This window comes from Vigna unguiculata, chromosome 1 (assembly GCF_004118075.2).
Source record: "Vigna unguiculata cultivar IT97K-499-35 chromosome 1, ASM411807v1, whole genome shotgun sequence".
Taxonomy (NCBI): domain Eukaryota; kingdom Viridiplantae; phylum Streptophyta; class Magnoliopsida; order Fabales; family Fabaceae; genus Vigna; species Vigna unguiculata.
The window spans coordinates 23,181,067-23,200,525 of record NC_040279.1 but is presented as its reverse complement, the minus strand read 5'-3'; the positions used below and the strand labels follow the sequence as shown (position 1 = coordinate 23,200,525).

The 19,459-nt window shown below is 34.0% G+C and overlaps 1 protein-coding gene across 2 annotated transcripts; it reads right to left on the bottom strand.

Moving 5' to 3' along the window:
- Nucleotides 1-903: 903 nt before the first annotated feature.
- Nucleotides 904-18,271, bottom strand: LOC114163842 (ATP-dependent DNA helicase At3g02060, chloroplastic). Of its 2 annotated transcripts, XR_003599429.1 has the most exons (14): nt 17,402-18,271; nt 16,712-16,937; nt 16,368-16,613; nt 14,314-14,448; nt 14,093-14,217; nt 12,812-12,951; nt 10,495-10,565; nt 8,507-8,668; nt 7,560-7,646; nt 7,169-7,342; nt 6,998-7,042; nt 6,106-6,462; nt 1,429-1,775; nt 904-1,353 (listed from the first exon to the last, which is right to left on the bottom strand). XR_003599429.1 is itself a non-coding variant. In XM_028048205.1 (13 exons), exons 1-13 carry the CDS (start codon nt 17,989-17,991, stop codon nt 1,674-1,676), a joined length of 2,460 nt encoding a protein of 819 aa, XP_027904006.1. In that variant the 5' UTR covers nt 17,992-18,271; the 3' UTR covers nt 913-1,673. The 2 variants fall into 2 exon arrangements, 1 of the variants encoding a protein (XP_027904006.1); XM_028048205.1 differs by having other exon boundaries at nt 913-1,775.
- Between the last annotated feature and the right edge of the window lie 1,188 nt (nt 18,272-19,459).

The following is a 19,459-nucleotide window of genomic DNA, read 5'->3' as shown; positions in this document are numbered from 1 at the left end:
AAAGGGTATATGTAATGTAAAATGATTAGGTATTTTGGTTACTCTCAATCACAAACTCCTTACAAAATTAGTTAATAGTCATTTGAAACATTAACATAGTTTATCCCTTTTTTTTACTTCGTTAATTTTTGAATATTTATTATAAAAAAATACAATAATACAAGGAAGTACACTATGAAAATTCGACAATAATGAACCATGTAATAATCACAAGAAATTATAATATCATTTTTAAACTAAAATCTTAAAATAGAGAGAAAAGAAGATTGGCAGTTTTGGCGAGAGAAAGGGAAATTGGCAATTTGGCACCGCACTTATGATTAGTTTCAAGCCACCAACAACATTTCACTTAACACTGCACAAGTTTTTTAAAATTAGACAACAGGCTGCAAGTTGGCCCACTGTAGCTCTCGGGCTGGCCCCGTGTTGGCAAGCTCGTCAGACCGGTTGCAACGGGCTCACAAGCTGCGTTATCTGTCCCCGCCCGTATTTTTTGGACAGGCTGACGGGTCGGTCTTTTTTGTCATTACCTTACATATTTCTATTCTTTATATTTATATTTATATATATATATATATATAAATAAATAAATAAATAAATAAATAAATAAATAAAGAATAGAAATAAAGAATAGAAATATGTACTTTTGGTTACATCAAACTTACTGATCTGGAACTTTTTAATGACATGGCATGTGAAAATGTCATTAACATAAACTCAGTGAGTAACATGCATTAAGCATTGCTACACATTAACACGTTGAAATGCCTTCGCAAAAGATTTTCATATTTCTTTACAGTTAAAGGAACATAAGTTTTGTTCTCTCCTTTGATTTGAAGGGGGTCTTTTTGATATATGAATAAATGAAAAAGATAAGACTGAAAAACAGAAATATAGATGTCAACTACGAAATTAATATTAAATGATGGAACTGATTACAAAAACATGTGACGGTTACAAAAATTTCTTTCTATAGAGAATAAAAGTTTCTAGCAACAACTATAAACAGTGTATTTCTTACAAATCGGCAACAAAAATGCTCCACTCACGAGAATGATTTCTAGTTTCTTTAGAATGTATTAACTAGCTTGAGACTGAGTCTTGGCAATGAATTTCTCCAAATCAGGTAACTTGGATAAAAAATTGTAAATGGGAAAAATGAAGAATGTAGAACGCTTTACTACTCAGTGATGTATACAAAAGGTAAATTCTGGGTATTTTGATTGAAGGTTTACTGGAGAAGATGTCTAGGTCATCACCATAGATGGCTTCTGAAAGGAATGCTGTTTTATGAGTGCAAGTATTAAAGGTGACTAGGTCACTAGCTGCTTCCTCATATCATACTCCCCTGTCCTGCATGAGGCATGCAAATTTAGGAGTACAATTTAGATAGCTCCAACTCTAAGGTGCCTATGAGTTGTAACTAACCTCATTGATGTGGCTGTGATCATACATCTTGAAAGGAAGCACATGTTCAGTAGTATCAGCTGATAGTTCCAACTTGTTCAGATGTCCCTGTACAGTCATCAAGCAAAACAGTCTTGTTTTGCATTTGCCGTGGTAGGTTTCTGGCTCTTCAGAACACTAAATCCATCAAATTTTACATATTTGTGAAGTAAGTAGTAAGTTGAGTTTCCAACTTCGGTGTTGACAGAATTGACCATCTATTGGAACTAGTACTTTATGAAAGAAGGAAGTGAAGCATGAAGTTCAGTCAGGCATTGAAAGATCCAATTAAGAAGTTGTTCCTTTGGTAGCTCTAAAAGAAGTTCAGCCTGCATGAAGAAAATCATTAGGAAAAAGGAACATAAACTTACTACATATTATTTTGTGTATGGGGCCTAGGTTGTTTGTAAAGTTAGGAAGGATGCATAATGCAAAAAGAAACCTACATTAATTGATACAAATGGCCAGAAAAAAGAGAAAATGCTGACTCTACATATAAATGGTAAGACAATGTTGAAGGTTCTCTACACAAGTATCGTCTTGTAGCTAAAGATTTTCGTTAACAATCTGATTACAATTTTCATGAAACCTTCTCCCCTGTCATAAAACCAGTTACTATTTGTATTACATTATCTTTGGCTATTTGTAATCGCTAACCTCTTGTTCAATTAGATGTCAATAATACTGTTCTGTATGGTGTTCTGGATAAAACTGTCTACATTTAACAACCTGATCCTTCTTTAGTGTGTAAAATGAACAAGGCTTTCATGAACCTTCTCCCCTATCATCAAACCAGCTATTATTCGTACTATATTGTCTTTGGCTATTAGTAATCGCTAGCCTCTCATTCAATTAGAGGTTAGTAATGCCCTTTTAAATGGTACTCTGAATGAAACTGTTTACATGCAACAACCTCCTGGTTTTGAATCTGTAAATGTGCAATATATATTTTAATAGGTGACACGGTTAAATGTGCAATATATAAAACGGGTGAGATGGCTATGTGTATTTTAAGTCAAGCAAATGACACCAGTCAGGAAAGCCAACAACCTTAAAAATACACCTTAGGTAGGGTTGGGAACGCATATTTACCCTAAAGGACACCTTAATTTACAGTCAGGAAATCCTTAGGGAATAAAAAAGAAAAATACACCTGCCAATGTTGACAGCTATACCTATACCTTAAGGGTGTCATGATCTTTCTTTAGCGTGTAAACTGAACAGGGCTATCTATGGTTAGACGCAGACTTCTCATCCGTAGCTTGCCAAACTACCAGGAACTGTTGTCCCGTATGGTTCTAAGCCTAGCAAGTGTGATCCTTCTTTTTATGTTTATCACTGTCAAACTAACACTATTTATTTATTAGTTTATCCTGATTATATAATTATAACAGATAACTCGTTCACTTTTGCTCAAAGGATTATCAATCAATTTAACTTTGCCTTTAGGCAGTTGGGTCACCTTGATTACTTTTTGGGAATCAGAGTTATAACTGTTCAGGTTGATTCGCTTTTTCTATAATCCAAAGCAAATATCTCCTTGATCTTTTACATCGATCCAATATGTTCGATGCGAAGTCTATTTCTTCCCCTATGGTCTCTAATTGCAAATTACTTAAAGAAGGTTCTTATTTTCTTCCTGATGCAACTTCCTATAGATCTATTGTAGGTGCTTTTCAGTATGCTACTATAAATTGTCCAGAAATCAACTAGGCTGTGAACAAAGTGTCTTAGTTTATAGCTCAACTTCTTGGATCTCTTTGAATTTTTGTCAAAAGAATTCCTTGAAATCTTAAAGGGACGAACGCTTTTACATGGCCTTCATCTCACTCCTATGACCTCTATCTCTCCTTTTCACTTTCAAGCATTTTGTGATGCAGTATAGGCACGATGATCGCAGGTCCACTTTCAGCGCTGTCATTTTTTCGTGGATCATACCTCATCTAGTGGTCTAAGAAATAAGCTGCTGTAGCCAAGTCTAGTGTAGAAGCAAAGTATCACCACAGTCTTGCTCAAAAAATCCTGAAATTCTACGGATTTAAACTCTTCTTAAAGAACTAAGCATATCACATGGTCCTCTTGCTATCTATTGTGATAATAAAAGTTTAGTAGCCTTAGCTCATAATCCTGTTCTTCATGCTCAAAACAAGGGCTGGTGCAATGGCAAGAGGACAGTCCAAAGCAATCATGTGGGAAGACGCTTCTACCATTAAAGATCAAATTTTAGAATTCAACCTTGGAGACAAAGTTGTTCCGGCAGTTGTGGGTAATGGTAGACAGGGAAATAATGAGTGGAATGTGTATTATAGAAGGAATTTTATAAATAAAAGGGGTTATGAGGTTAGTTGCTATGGGGGAGAGACTTTCTGAAAAATTCTTCAAATAGTTTCCCTTTGGAAGGTGTTAGCGGGCCTTCTGGTGTGAAAGGAAGCTATTTCCTTTGTAAACGTTGGCTTTTTCAGCTAATAGTGAAATTCAGTTTGAGTTTATCTTTGCTTCTTCTCTGTCTTGTTTTCTCGTCTCTGTTTCAAGGTGCCTAACAGGTGGGGTAACACAAATATTTATTTTCTATTTCTTGGGCTCAAAATTGTTGGGTTTAATTTGTAATCATTGTTTGGGTTGAAATTGGGTTTCAATTGAATACTAAACTCAAGCCCAATTTAAGAAGAAAAGTTCAGCAACAAGAGAATAAGACACAAGGGAAGCATGGCAAATGTTACCAAGCATAGAAACTGTGAACATGGAAGCACATAGTTAATCTCAGTCAATCATCAAGTTCGGGGAATTTTAATTTTAATATTTTAATTTCTCTCTGATAGTGTTAGAAGTGAGTTTTAAGCCTAACTCAATCCCACAAAACTATTCTAACATAGTATCAGAGTCATTGTTTAAAAAAAAAAACTAATTCTAGTGAGCTTTCTTGAACATTTTGTTCTATCCGATATCAGACTGCTAACAGACCACCCACTAATTTCTTATCGCACGCACGAGATGAACATATCTCAGTGTTAGTGGGGTGTGTTAGAAGTCTCACATCGACTAGAGATAAGGCCAATTCATAATATATAAGTGAGTGCAATCCTCATCTTATAAGCCGGTCTTGTGGGGTTGAGTTAGACTTAAAGTCCACTTCTAACAGATAGGAACCTAGAATTGTAAAGAGGAAAAAGAGTAATTTTATATATTGAATAAACTGAAAAGAACACAAAATAGGAGAGCACTCTCTCCACCAAGCGTTCCCCGTTCACAAAGAGCTAAAGCTCAATCTACAAAATTATTATTCCTTCCCTCCAAGGAACTGACTGGTCTAATTATATAGATCAACTCCCAACTGACAGCACCACATTCACTTATTTTCCACTCCTTCCTTTATTCACCATTTCCTTTATTCTTGTCTTCTATAATAACCTTTTTCCACCGGTTCCTTTTATTTCTCCTTCTACAATAAACCTTCCATATCCTATCATTACTTCTATAATACCTATTCCACTCTTCCTCATTATTTTCATGCCTAATACCTATCCTTCGGCCATTTGAAATTTCTGCAAGTGGCTACATATAGCCATCACTACTCTTCGTAATTCACTTTTATAATATACGAAAGATTGAGAGCTATTCTAGAGCATTGTCTCTTTTGTTAGAGTGATTCTCTTTCTTTGGGTATTATCTTGATTTCTTAGGGTGACAATTATCCGAAGCATTTATCTTGGAGATGAATTCTCAACTTTAAGTAGCATATTCTTCCATCTCATAAGTTTTCTTCATCTTTTCTATTTTGTTTCTTTAATGTCATATTCGATTTTGTTCTTATTCCTTGTTTTTGTATTCACGCCTACTTCTAAATCATATTCAGTCATCATGTTCTTAATTCTTTCCTTATGTTGTTCTCAGTTCCTTTATCTCATGCATCTTCTTATGTTGATGGAATCCTTGATTCAAGCCTCTCAAGGATTCATTCAATTCATGACTTAAGACAAGGATGAGATTCTAATTGTGATCTAGTTTTCTTACAATTTTATTCTTCTATGTTGTTTAAGCTTCCAATGGTTATATGTACTCAATCAAATTGTTAACTCAACAAGTCCCCCAATACATCACTGTGAATTAATGAAAATGGGCATGGTGTTCTATACATCTGGATAGGATAATGAGATTTAGGGGCTAACTCACACATACCTCACGATTGAACAAATTGGAATTTTTATGCAAAATTAGGGTGTCCTAGGTGATAGTGCCATTCTATTACATCATCTTTGGAAGAAACCACATGGGTAGTTTTAATGCTAAAACTACATAGGCAAAGAGCCAGTTTGGATACAAGCTAAAAGCACTCTTTATTCAAAATATAGAGCTTTGTCTAGTAGAAAGAAGCTCTCAAAAAGCTCTCAAAGTGAAGCATAAACGAATTTTCTGTCCAAATGCATTAATTTCAAACCAAAAGAAAATTATGATTAGTGCTTCTACACAAATTGAACCCTTAACAAAATGGAATTTTAACTATAAAAATATCTATCAATAAAATGACCAAATTAACTATATACAATTCAATATTTAATGTGTAATGAGGAAAAAAATGAAAAAAATACAAATGCAAATCACAGGAGGTGCCAAAATTCATCAAATTAAAGAATTCAGAAATAAAGAAATTCTATGGAATACCTTAATTTGGTCCCCCTCAAGAACCAACGAATTTCTATGTAAATCTGATGCCATGGACTGTATCATCAGCTTGAATACCTTTTTGCTCATGTTTGTTTTCATAAAGATCATCTTCCCTAAAGTGTAAATTCTGGTTATCCCTAAATCAGCCGCCATTCTCCTCAAGTAAAGCTTCTTCAGTAAAATCTCCATGGAGCGAGGCTCTTTGCCATATTGGCGGCGCAAATTCTCTGTAAATTGCATCAGACTCCAGATGTCTTTCTCAGCAACTCTCTCAGCATCACTTATAATTTTCAGAGGGTTCTCCAGATAATTAATGTAGTCAGAAGGGAGATGAGGATTTATGTTGATGTCTACCTAAATAATAATAATAAAGTAGAAAATTCATCAACCCAACATTTCTACTACATGCATTTATACAGATGCAAGATACAGATTATTATCCATCAATCATGTTTTAACAGAACTACAAATTTATCCAAAAGTTTGTTTGAATAATTAAAAGAATAAAAAATACTTCCAAAGCAAATAAGAAAGAGTTCTACAAAAGGGCAAAATTCATCCTGTTAAAGACTGATGACATAAACGATATACTTTACTTGTGAATATGGATCATTTAAAATCTTGTCTGTAAGTTCAACTTAGAGAGGAAAGATTCCAAACAACAAAAGTAGTTCATTATAATCATCTAACCCTAATTAGACCAGTACTTATTGAGTAATTACTTTAATGTGTTTGGCATCGTTATATTATTATAAAAATTAATATAGATGACCAACAACTACCTTTTCTGCAAAAAAGACTTCTAAATTTTTCCATTTAATTATAATATAAAATAAAGAAAATAAATATCATTTCATTATAATAATTATTTGTAGTACATCAAGGATACCTGTACCGAGTGATAAGGAACTGAAACAACACAGTGATCTTCAACCTACAAGTGAAAGAAGAATAGGATAAGCCCAAAACTATCATGCAGATGATCAAGAATTCTTCTATTTTAACTAAAATTCTAGGACCGATGCTACATACCAAATAGACATCACAAATCAAACTTTACCTTGGACAAGCTCTCAAAGAGCATCTCAAAAAACAGATCAACACCAACATTTCCAACATCCCCTGATTGTTGTTCACCAAAAATTGCACCAAAACCTCTAATACCCATGTCTTTCTCGGCCAGTTGGAAGCCTTGACCAAGTTCACGACATTCTTCAATAGCAGCAAGCCTCTCCTATGGGAGAACACCAAGGAGAACGCTGGTTTTAAGCAATTCTTTAGCATCTAACTTTCTATATTTGAAATGAAAGAATCAATTTACAGATAGGAATATTACTAAAGTATGTAACATACCGAGTTATATTACATTTGTTAGATGTATATGATGAACTCGAAATTCTTTTGTGCAATAAGTTCTACAAATAAAAGGTACGGATTGATGAAAAACATACCAGTGCTTGATCAGAAAGCAGGCCTTTGTCAGGATAAAATAAGTATGCATGTGCTTCCTTATCTGCTCGCCCAACCCTTCCACGCAACTATAAATATTGAACAAATGAAAAAGTTAACAAAATGCATACAGGTTCTACTTTCTTCTACATCCGGATAACAACTACATAAAGTTCAGACGAGTACCAAAACATTTGGGGAACCCACAACTATTATAGTGAGGGAACCAAACACTTTAATACTCCACCAAACATACCAAACATCCCATACTACTCGATCCGGGATTTGTGCACCATTTCCAAGACATCAACAAACTATATTTTTTCACAGTAGTCATCTAAGGGCTATTGAGCCCAAAATATAATAAAGAACTTCTAAAAAATAAATTATTTAGACAATGTTAGCAAATGAAATTCAAGGGCGACTATGTGGAATTCCGTACTTTCTCCGATATACATCCCATATTTATGTCAGAATTACATCCCATATTTAGAGTGGATGGCCTCTTATAGTGGTTTGCAAATTCCATTTTCATTGAATTTCATCATACAATTCCTAATTTGATTAGAATTAAGAGGATACTAATATAAATAAGGATTAGTCCTTTGGCCTTTTGCACCACATCAACAAGAATAAGAGACTATTATCCGTAGTCTCCTTTAACAAAATCCATGTAATTCTGACACTTCACATTCAAATTCTTTCATGGTTATCAAAAACATGCTTATTTGAAAAAATATTAAGTTGATTGTAAGAGAGGAAAGAATTACTCCAGCACAATATCTGAAATTTGAAAAAAAAAATGCATTATACCTAGTGATAGTGTAATACGAATTACACAACAAATTTAATAAGAATAACCAGTTCTAAACAATGCTTGGAGTCAGCAACAAAAAATATGAGAACTTATAAACCAAAAATAATAGAATGAAATTAGGAAGAACAAAACCTGGTATAACTGTGCAAGGCCAAATTGCTGAACATCCTGAATGATAATGGTATTTGCATTTTGAATATCAAGCCCACTTTCTACTATATTTGTGCAGATAAGGATTTTTATTTCGCCTAGAGCAAATTTCTCCATTGTATCCTCTAATTGCTTTGAGAACAGCTACTCCAGATAAACAGTCAAACGCATACAATTAAGATCAAATTCTCAATGTCAAATGTTAACATATATGATGCATACATACACTTTTGATATAACAGAATTTAACTTGAGTTGATCAATCCAATTCATCATATGAAGAATGAATTTGTATACTAAGTATTTTTATGATGCACGAATGCCATCAAAAGATCCAAGACACATTTATCATGGTAGAGGCAGTGTTCTCCATTGTATTTGAAGTAGCACTATCACCTTGCATTGAATAAAAGGAAGAAGTGAAATTGAACGAGTGAAGCATATCTACTTTTGGAAAGCAACTAAAATTGGACTTCAAGAAATATAATCAATTCTCGGATTCCCGTAAAGACTTAGTGAAAATACCAACCCAGAAAACTCCCCATGAGCAACAAATCTGTGAGGTTGCTCCATATAAATCTCTTCTTGCAAATCACCGTTGAGGAATGCATTTTTGACATCTAGTTGATAAAATGGCCATTATTGAAAAGTCATTATGGCTATAAATAAACAAACAAAATCCATCTTTGCCACATCTTTGCCACTGGAGGAAAAGTATAACCAGTCCACATTGACATAGTATATATGAACGGGTCAGAGGCACCACTAGTAGAAGAGAGGTCAAAAGAGACACTAGTGGAAGAAGCCATGGACGAGCAGGAGAGAGAAAAACCTTAAAAATTGAAGAGCCTCTAGTAAAGGCACCAAGCACACATCCTGAAAGAGGAGAAAGAGGCGAACTCAGTAGTTTGAATCGTTGTCTGAGAGGAGACAGGACACGCCACCAAGTGCAGCGATAAAGGGAGCAAATCGGCAACTTCAAGAGGCACTTGGGAGCGCATGGGAGCTTTGATGAAAACGTTGTTGACAGAATGAAGGTCTCCTGGCCGAGACAATCAAAACCGAGTGGTCGCCAATCAAAACGGACTTGTAGGGTAAGGTTTGATCCCCTTTATATACGATAAATTGGACTTATCTCTAATTGATGTAGAACTTCCGACACACACTCTCACACCGAGGCATGAACATCTAGAGCATGGGACTGAACATTGATGAGTGGTCCCATAACGGCTCGAAAACAAGTGGAACAATAGACCCATGCTCTAGATATCATGTTGAGAATAAAGAAAATAGGGATTGAGATTAATTTCCCTTGTGTATAAATCACACATAGGTAATCTATTTATAATAGAGAGAGGTACAATTAAAAAGAGTAACTGAAAATAAATAGAGTAAATAGAAGATATTGTTTGCAATTGTGATTAACAATATCTAACAATATCTTAATAATATCAAACAATATCTAAACAATATCTAACAGTAATAAATCCCAAATACAACCAATATACATAATTAAAACCATTAAGAATAAAATCTTAAACTTCCTAAAATATCTTGACAATAAAATCTAAAACTTTCTAAAACATCTCAATAGATCTCTTCATAAAAGTCCTTTAAATTAAAATAAATTTAGGCAAAAGTACCTCTAACTTTTAAACTTATCTAGTATCTCTTTTCAATGCTAGTGGAATATTTATTACTCGTAACCATATGTAGAGGCTGCTGGAAAAATAGCTTTACAAAGCTAAAAGCAATATTGTTTTTCGGACAAAAATAAAAAGATAAAAAGACTATTATTTTGGAATGGAGAGAGTATCAAAATACAAAAATAAATGTAATTTTTTTAGTTACTTATCCACCTACACAGAGTTATAGAGCAAATGTATTCAGCCAAAACTAACATTCCTCACACTTTAGCAAACTAACATTCTTCTTGCAATAGACCCTTAAAAAGGTAAGTGTGTAACTACCTTCCCATGGGCAATGGCTATTTCCACATTCGGGAATGGCTCTGCAAGAAATGCCATTACTTCATCCAGTCCTGTAACACAACAATTATTAAGAAACCAGATTCAGTACTGTAATAGACATCATACATATTAGAAAATATACATTAACAGCAACATCATGATGACCCTCTTACAGGACTGTGATGGCCATGTAATAGTATAATTCTTTTTCTGAGAAGAGCAACACCAAATGTGCACAAAAATGTATTCACACTAATGAGAGACCTTAGATCAACTTCTTTCTATCATCCATGTATAACTGATATATCAACAGGCTTCTCAGGAACTGAAATCACAAGTTTTCTGGACTCACATTCCTCTGATAAAATTACCAGCGTAGCTCATTCTACAGTTATTTCTTCTAAATTTTAATGTCTCAAATGATTTCAGGAATACTTAAGGGTGTGTTTGGTTAACAACAGAAGGTGGTATAATCAACTACGGCTGGCAGAGGCTAATCTATAGCTTACAACAGAATCTTAAACACTTAAGCTAATATACAATCACAAACTCTACTAGGGTGCATTTGGTTTATCCTCTGTTGATTTATCTTCATTAGTACTATGAGCTTGCGACCTTGTCTTCACTTTATTTTTTGTTTCCAAGAATTCTCACAAATGCTGAAAAATAAGACTTGTTTTTAACACCTTTTGAAAATTAATGAAAAAAAAAAGTAAACAAACTAATCAAGTGAAATGAGGTAGCTTGATATTACAAAGCAACACTTGAGCAATTTTCTAATAAATTTTCTAGTGGTAGACAAGCATTCTGATCATCAGCAATTTATTGTATCAAAGGACACTCTTTGTCAGAATCCCTAGAAATATGTTTAAGATAATGTCAGAATATCTAGGAATTCGCTGAAGATAATATTCACCTCCAAAGAATTAATTAAATTCTATCATTAGGAGTATAGGATATTTCCTTGCACAGATTTAATTATATTTCATAAGTAATAGAGTGGTTAAATATTTTGTTTTCTTTGTACCTTGCACTGATGCTGAATTATAGGGATAGATTGTGTCTATCATAAATTAGGAGTTTACTTAATTAGATTCTTTGTATTCTATTTAAGAGCAATTGCTCTTCTATAAAAATTATCAGATGCAATTTATCTGACATGGTACTAGAGCTACAAAATCCTTGGGAACCTGTGTAATCATCTTTGCAGCCTGCATTGCTGCAATGCCTCTTTCTTATGTTGTTATCCTTCTAGGCCTGCATTTCCAACTTCAAACTTCCAAAATGTCCGATAGACAAAAAACCCTTAACCAATCAGAAAATTTGGATAATGAGATTCAATGGGAAAAAATAAATAAAATGGTCTCATTTTGTCCAAACCATTTCAAAAGGGAAGGCCAAATAAAGTCATCTTCTCAACAGTATGAAATTTTCAGATCCCAAATTTCTAACGTTGGGACAAGGCAGATGCAGTGGTATGTCATGGTTATGGAATGTCATGACACCAAAGTGAGTGATGCTTACATGTTTATGAAGACAGCTAAGGGGGCATTGAGATAACTGTAAAGCAAACTATTCCAAGATTGGTGATGCTGCCCAAATTTGAGGTTAAGATGAGAATCTCTAATTCAAACAAGGGAATTACTCAATTAGAGAGTATGACCATGAGTTACAAAATTGTGGCAAGAGTTAGACCATTATGAAGTGGCTCAATGAGAGGAAGGTGTTGCTATTTCACAAAGAAAATATCCTCTTGACATTCTAGAGGAGACAGGGTTGGTAAATGCAAGCCTATTGATAATCCTATGATCCAAATCAAAAGTTGTGGACGAAGGTGAAATTTTTCAGATGCAAAAAGTTATAAGAAGCTGATGGAAAAACTTATTTATATCAGTATTACAAGACCTGATATTTCTTATCTAGTCTGAGTTGGTAGTCAATTCATGCAAAACCCTCAAATTGGCTACTAAAATGTTGTAATCTGCACTCTCAGATATATCAAAAAGGCTCCTGGACCAATATTGAGGTATGAGGACTAAGGATATATTCAAATTATAGGGTATTGTGATGCAGATTCAGATGGTTATCCCAATAAGAGATCTTCTAAAGAATATTGTGTCCTTTTTATCATTTTTATCCATTCAAAACATTCTTCTTTTTTCCTCTCAAATGAAAACCCTATCCATAGAACACTAATAATCAGCCACCTGAGTAATATGAAGAACACTTTTTACAGTCAAACAAAAAGGTCTTATTTTCAGACTTGAACAATACATAAGCTTACACACAGATACATGTATAGAAATTAGTATCTCACCTTTAATACGTGGCAGAACATAAAAAACTTGACCACCACGATCCAGCTCATACTTGATGGCTGAGATTACTTTTTCCTTGCTGAATGAAGAAAGATGAGTCTTGATCGGAACTCTTTCTGGAGGTGGTGTTGATATTAAACTGAAACAGAAATTAATAGAAATCATATCTAGCCTTATACTTAAGCTCAGGTAATGATGTTTGATTAGTCCTGATTTCAATAGGAAGAGCTAACATACAATAGATGATGCTTCCATCTAAGCACCCAAAGTGTAATACTCAGCAAAACTAGAACCACAAGATTAAGGAGCAAAAAAAGGTTAAGGGCATTTCTAAGACCAATTTTATTGTTACACAGATTTGTGTTTAAGGTAATTTTTCATTTTTCTAGGGAATTGATGAACCAACTCTCTGATAACTAAGATAGTTGCATACTTATGCCTTTTGCTCTAGATTTTCTTATTCAACAGTACAGATATCCTGTTATACACAAATTTGGGGGAGAAAGCAGTGCAGGCAGAGGAATAACTTAGCCATCAAGTATAAAAGATATTAGAGTGCTTCATTATCCCTTTTCTGAACATATATTTTTACTTAGCCTCCTCCTTTTTTTCTAGATTTTAGGATAAAAGACATCTTCGGTGTGACCAACACAGGCAGTTTAAAAGAGTTGTCAAAAAATAACTCTCAAAGATTAAGCTATCAAGCATTAGCAATCAGGTGAAGGCTTGCAAATGGTTTTATACTTAATATCAAGAGTGGCTAATTCACAAGTTGCTCTACCTTGGGCTAAATTTAACTTCTCATTCAGAACAATGTGGGAAATCTGAATCAAACTCCTAATCGAGTGGTGGTCATAGAGGCTTTAATACCGTGTCAAGAACTAACTCTTCCAAAAGCCTAACCAATCAGGTTAGGCTAATGAATGGTTTAATATCTAATGAACCAATACCCAACTTAAACCAACTACTAGTAAAGCAACTTAAAATATGCTAATGTACCGTAATATGGAAGATCAATTATATCACAATTCAATATAGTTCCCTCACTGTATCTCTCGCACTCGCTCACACACAAAGACATCTATAAAACATGCACCCCACTACATGATTAAGTGAGCAAAACAAAAATTACATTCTTTATTTTTCATCAACCTGATATTTTAGAATTTTTTTTCCAACAATGTGCAAGACAGATTCATCACAGACTCTCTCTTCAATACCTAGTTAATCAAAGACAGTGAATCTTCCTTCATAATTTGAAGAAAGACTAGTTACCTTACCTGGCATCACGAAACCCTGTTAATGCTAAGTAAAGAGTTCGTGGTATGGGGGTTGCAGATAAAGTAAGTACATCCACAGAAGTTTTAAAAGAAGCAATCTTCTCCTTTTGTTTAACACCAAACCTCTGCAAGCAATAAATTGTTGCTCAGTAAGGAAGGAGGGGGGAATGCACTGTAATTAAAAGAAAAAGGAAAATATGAATTGCAGATAATTGGTAAACCTGCTCCTCATCAACCACAAGTAGACCAAGATTGTTATATGTAACACGATCTCCTAGGAGTGAATGAGTCCCAACTATAATATCCAGGCTACCATTCTTAATCATGTCCAAATTCTCTTCTTTCTCAGCTTTGGTCTGCAAGTTGAGACAAGTGAAATAATCTATAACTGATATAGAACTTGTAAGTTATTCATAAATATTCATCTAGAAGCTCATGATGTAGCCCATATTTGATTGACCTTAAAAATTTTCCCAATTTCATGTTCCTACAACATCCATGTGGTTCCACTTTATAAGAAAAGTTTGTAGCATGAAAAAGGGGGAGCAACGCATCCAGTTTCTCAGTAAAATATTGAATTTAATATGAATTCAGATAGATGAACAGATTAAGCATAGAGTAGCAATCATAAACAGCTTGATAAAATGCATTTGCCAAATGAGGAGAAAGAAACCAGCATTGCATAAAAATTTGTAGGTTGTTGGAGCTATGGCATATATTTGATGGATCCAATCATTCCCATGAAGATTTTGAATATTCATGAAAACCTACAAGTATTTTAGGTTGTTTTGTGTTGATTAGAACATTAATGTATGTTGTCCTTTCAAGATTTGACCCTACATTGCAATTAAAAAGCTTTTTTGACTCATTAGAGCTTTTCATGTAGTTTTTTAATTGATTAAAATATGCTTTAATCTGTTAACATATTCTTGGCTGGTTTGGAATGACTATAGGAAGCATTTTAATCGATTAGAATTTAGAATTACTTAAAACCATGTTCAGTTCTATCCTTTCTGTTTTAATATGTTAAAACGAGATTTTAATAGATTAAAATCACTTAAGCTACATTAAAGTTTTGGACCCTTTTGTTTTAATATGTTAAAACGAGGAGTTAATTGATTACTTTTTGTTTTAATCCATTAAAATTGACCGATTGAATTCTATATAACTATCATTTCAAAACCATTGAACATGAAATCAAAACCATTCCTTCTGAAATCATTTTTACTTACTGAGAGAGTCCAAATTGATCTAAAAACTATTCTTGAAGCTTGCTTTATGCAATTTTTGTATCAATACCTTGATTTGAAGAAAACATAGCAGTTCACCTGGGTTTTGTTTTTCTGCTGGTTGATCTTGTTCCAGGTGACATTCTTCTTATTCCTCAATTAAATTTTAGTCTTTAGATAGTTTCTGGATAGGGTTTTCAGGTAAGTATAGTAGTAACAGAGTGTTACTAGGACAGTAATCAGGTTCTGTAGGGTTCAAGATTAGGTTTCTTGAGTTATTTACTTTCACTGTTTTGGTTGTGTTTGTAAAAACTCTACAATTATAGTGAGCTTAGCGAGTATGGCTGAGCACTAGTTGTAGCTCCTGGTATAGAGTGAACAAGTATCAAAATTCGTTGTCTTGATCTATCTCAGTTTCTTGATATAGTACATTCTTAAGTGTGTGCATTAATTAACCAAATTCTGAAATTCAAAGATTTAATAAGATTTCTCATTCTAATTATTTGAAAAAATTTGTGATAGTTCAATTCACCTCCCCCCTTCCCCTCCTTCCTCCTCGAAATTAGCCCATAAAACCAAAATAGGTGATGGACAATATAGATACACCAAAGCAAAATACGTGACATATTTCATATATGTATTAATAATACGTGGATAACTGCAACAACTATCTAATACAGTCATTAGTTCATAATTAGAAAAATGAGAGGATAGAAATGTACACCAAAACATCAACAACAATTAGAGGTGTAAATGACCTATGATTGCTAATTAACTAACTTAATTTGTGTCGTTAGTGCCAGGAAATGTTACTCTACCCATAAACTGCCATTTATGTAGTCCAGGCCATGGTTCTAATCTATGGGATACTTCAAATAGTCTGATGCTGATTCAAGTGGATTATCAATAGAGAGAACTTCTCAACAATATATTATTATTTCACAATCAAAGAAGTTTAATTTGATTAATGAAAAATATCTACTTTTACTGTGTAAGACTATCGACTAGATGAATTTAACTAAAATGGAAAAATTTCCCAAACATACCTGGAACCTGCTTAGTAGCCCAACCTTGATATCAGGGTATACAGAAAAGCGCTCTGAAATAACATCAAAATGTTGTTTTGCTAGAACTATTGTTGGTGCCAGAACCATCGCTTGCTTTTTAGCTGAGACAACACAGAAGATAGCACGTATTGCAACCTCAGTTTTACCAAAACCAACATCTCCACAAATTAATCTGTCCATTGGCGTTTCTTGCTCCGTCAAATCCCTCTCAACATCAATGAATGCCTACAAGAATGTTCACTCAGAAGAGATAAAATAACATATAAAATTGCAACAAAAAACCGCAATCAATTAAGCCTCCATAGCATCTATTACAATGTCACCTGTTTCTGATCTGGTGTGGGTTCATAAGGGAACTGAGCTTCAAATTCGGCCAAGGCAGGAGTCTTCAGATATGCAGGCCTTCTTTGCTTAAGCCTGTGTAGATATAGTTCCATCAGGTCCACAACCATCTTCTGTATTGCGACCTTACCCTTAACCTTTCTTCTCTCCCACGCACCAGTATCATTCAACTTGCTCAATGTCCTTGGCTTCTTGGTTTCATTTGGCCTACAAATGCAATCACGCGACATTTCACACAACAATATTTACCAAAGCATCTAAGTCCATGTTTGAATAAACTTATGATAAAGCATTTGCAAATGAAGAAAATAAAATGAATAAGCTAAATAAATCACTTAAGCACTTCAAATTTATATCCAAACTCTAGCATTTAATTTCTCCAATGAGTTTAACTCATAGGAAAGAAGAAAATAAGAAGATAAAATGAAGTAAACTTTTCCTATAAGTTAGAATCAACTTATGCAGTCTAACCTTTACACAGACCATCCAATTTAGTTTCTTCTAAAGTTGATTTTAACTTATACATAAGATAAATTTAACTGGTTTTTCCTTCTTATTTTCTTCTCTGATAAGCGCTTAATGAAAAGTTCATCCAATCTAAAGTTCAGCATCACCACCTCCACATTTGATTCAACAAATGACAAAGAAGTATGCAGCATAAGAAAACTCACAGACTATATCTGTAGAGCATTTTGGAAGCCTGGTTGACTGGTAGTTTTGCCATGCCGTCAGCATACTCGATGAAAACATACTCAGAGGCCTGTGAAGAATTCTTAGCAGAATCAAACCGTATCCCAACAAACCTCCCAATCCCCACTTTCTTGTGCACAACATAGTCCCCAGAACGGAGCGTGTAAGGGTCGACCCTGTAGCTGAAGACCCCATCTTTTCTCTCCCTTTCGCCCTTCAACTTCTGCAACCCCTTCTGCTGCTGCTCCTTCACCATCCGCATGTACTTCCCCGCTTCCTCTGAGTTCATCACCGTTCTGAAAACCTCTTTCTTGCTGTACTCGCGGCGAATCCTCTCGTTGAGGACGGAGATGGGGTCGTTGCGGGGCTCAGTTTTGGAGGGTGTGGAAGGGGTGTAGGGGCTATGTGGGGTGTACACTGCATTGATGGTGAAAGGTGACAGCTTTTGCTTGTTCCCGTGTTTGGGGTGTGTGAGGATGAAGAGACTCCATGTTCTCGGAAAAGAGCTGAGTTTGGAGATGAGGGGTGTGGGAAGGTGTGGCCTTGGGAGGAGAGAAGAAGAAGAAGCCATGTGGGTGTGTGTTCAGAATGCCATTGGAGAAGAAGAGTGTGAAAAGGAAGGATAATTGGAAGATGAAGGTTTTGGAGGGGTTTTGTTGTTGGAAACAAAGAAGGATTATCTTTTGTAATATGAAAAATGTCAGTGTTGTGGTATCATGTTACGACCATCGTTTCAAAGCGAAGCCTGTGTGGAGGGAGTGATGCCAACAAATTTGTGTTCAGAAGTTGGTGTTCAGATATTTTCTGTATACCAAAAATTAAAGAGGAACGATAGGATAATCTTAAGATATCTTGTTAGCTTTTGCTTCCTGCATACTGTGATTTCTTCCTAGTGTTACGGATTCAATATAACATTTTTGTGTACTTGATTAAAATACTTTTTCTTCATCACCTCCTATTTTTTTCTTTTACTTTTACAATTTTTAAAATAATTATCTTACTCTTTATGAAAGTGATTTTTGAGGTCAAAAATATTTCAATGTCTTTTTTTAAACATGATTTTCACAACAAGCTTTTCGGAATCAAATTTCTAAAAATGAATATTTTGAAATGTGTATAATATTTTTCAAATTAAGTTTTTTGAAAGAGAAATGATATTTTTACTCTTTTTTCTTGCTTCATTTTTACTCACTAACGTGGCAGTGCAGGTATTTTCACTTTTTATCTTTGCACACATGCTTTTGCTTGAACTTTTGATATTTTCTATACCTGCATCACTCAATCTCTCATTCTATTTCCTTTTAATCTTTAATTATTTTATTTTTCACTTATATTTTAATTTTTCTTAAATAACATGTTATAATATTTAACGACTTTTTATGATAACTATCGAATTAAAATTCTATCACATGATTATATCTATGTTTTGAGTTCATTAAATATTATTTTACATTTTAATCAATCTGATAATATTTTTTTATTATTTTTTTAAAATATTCTTTTATTACTATCTTTTGTACTAGTTTTTAAAATAAAATCATTTAACTATTGTGTTATATTTAAATTAATAACTTAATTACACATATTAGAAAAAAAAAAACTTTGTTCACATGTTTTCATCACTACTTGTCCATATATTCTTAGGAAGATACAGATGGACGAAACTCTACACATAATGACATATTAGGTAACAACAATGATTTAGTAAGCCAAAGTTGAAAAATTTGTTCAAAAAATCTACTGCAGCTCCCACTTAATTTGATGTAGGTTCCCATTTATGTATAACAGAAGCAATTAGTTCATTTTGGTAATGAATGATCCAAATCCAAGTAAATGGTGGATCTATGTTATAGCTCAACTTTGATGGAAACGAAAAACAGTAGAGTTGTGTTGTAAAAAATGTATGCCAACCTAAAATTGAAAAACTTGTTCAAAAAGTCTAGTGTATCTTAACCCATAACTGAAAAACTTGTTCAAAAAGTTTACTGCAACTCCTCACTTAATTACACTCTAGTCCCCACTTATGCATGACAATAGAA

Excerpts from the sequence above, each read along its gene's own strand:
- LOC114163842 (XM_028048205.1), bottom strand. The coding sequence starts at position 17,991 with ATGGCTTCTTCTTCTTCTCTCCTCCCAAGGCCACACCTTCCCACACCC. Across the intron at positions 12,952-14,092 it reads ACAGGGTTTCGTGATGCCAG|TTTAATATCAACACCACCTC; the intron begins GTAAGGTAACTA and ends TTTCTGTTTCAG. Across the intron at positions 6,463-6,997 it reads TTCCTTATCACTCGGTACAG|GTAGACATCAACATAAATCC; the intron begins GTATCCTTGATG and ends ATTATTATTTAG.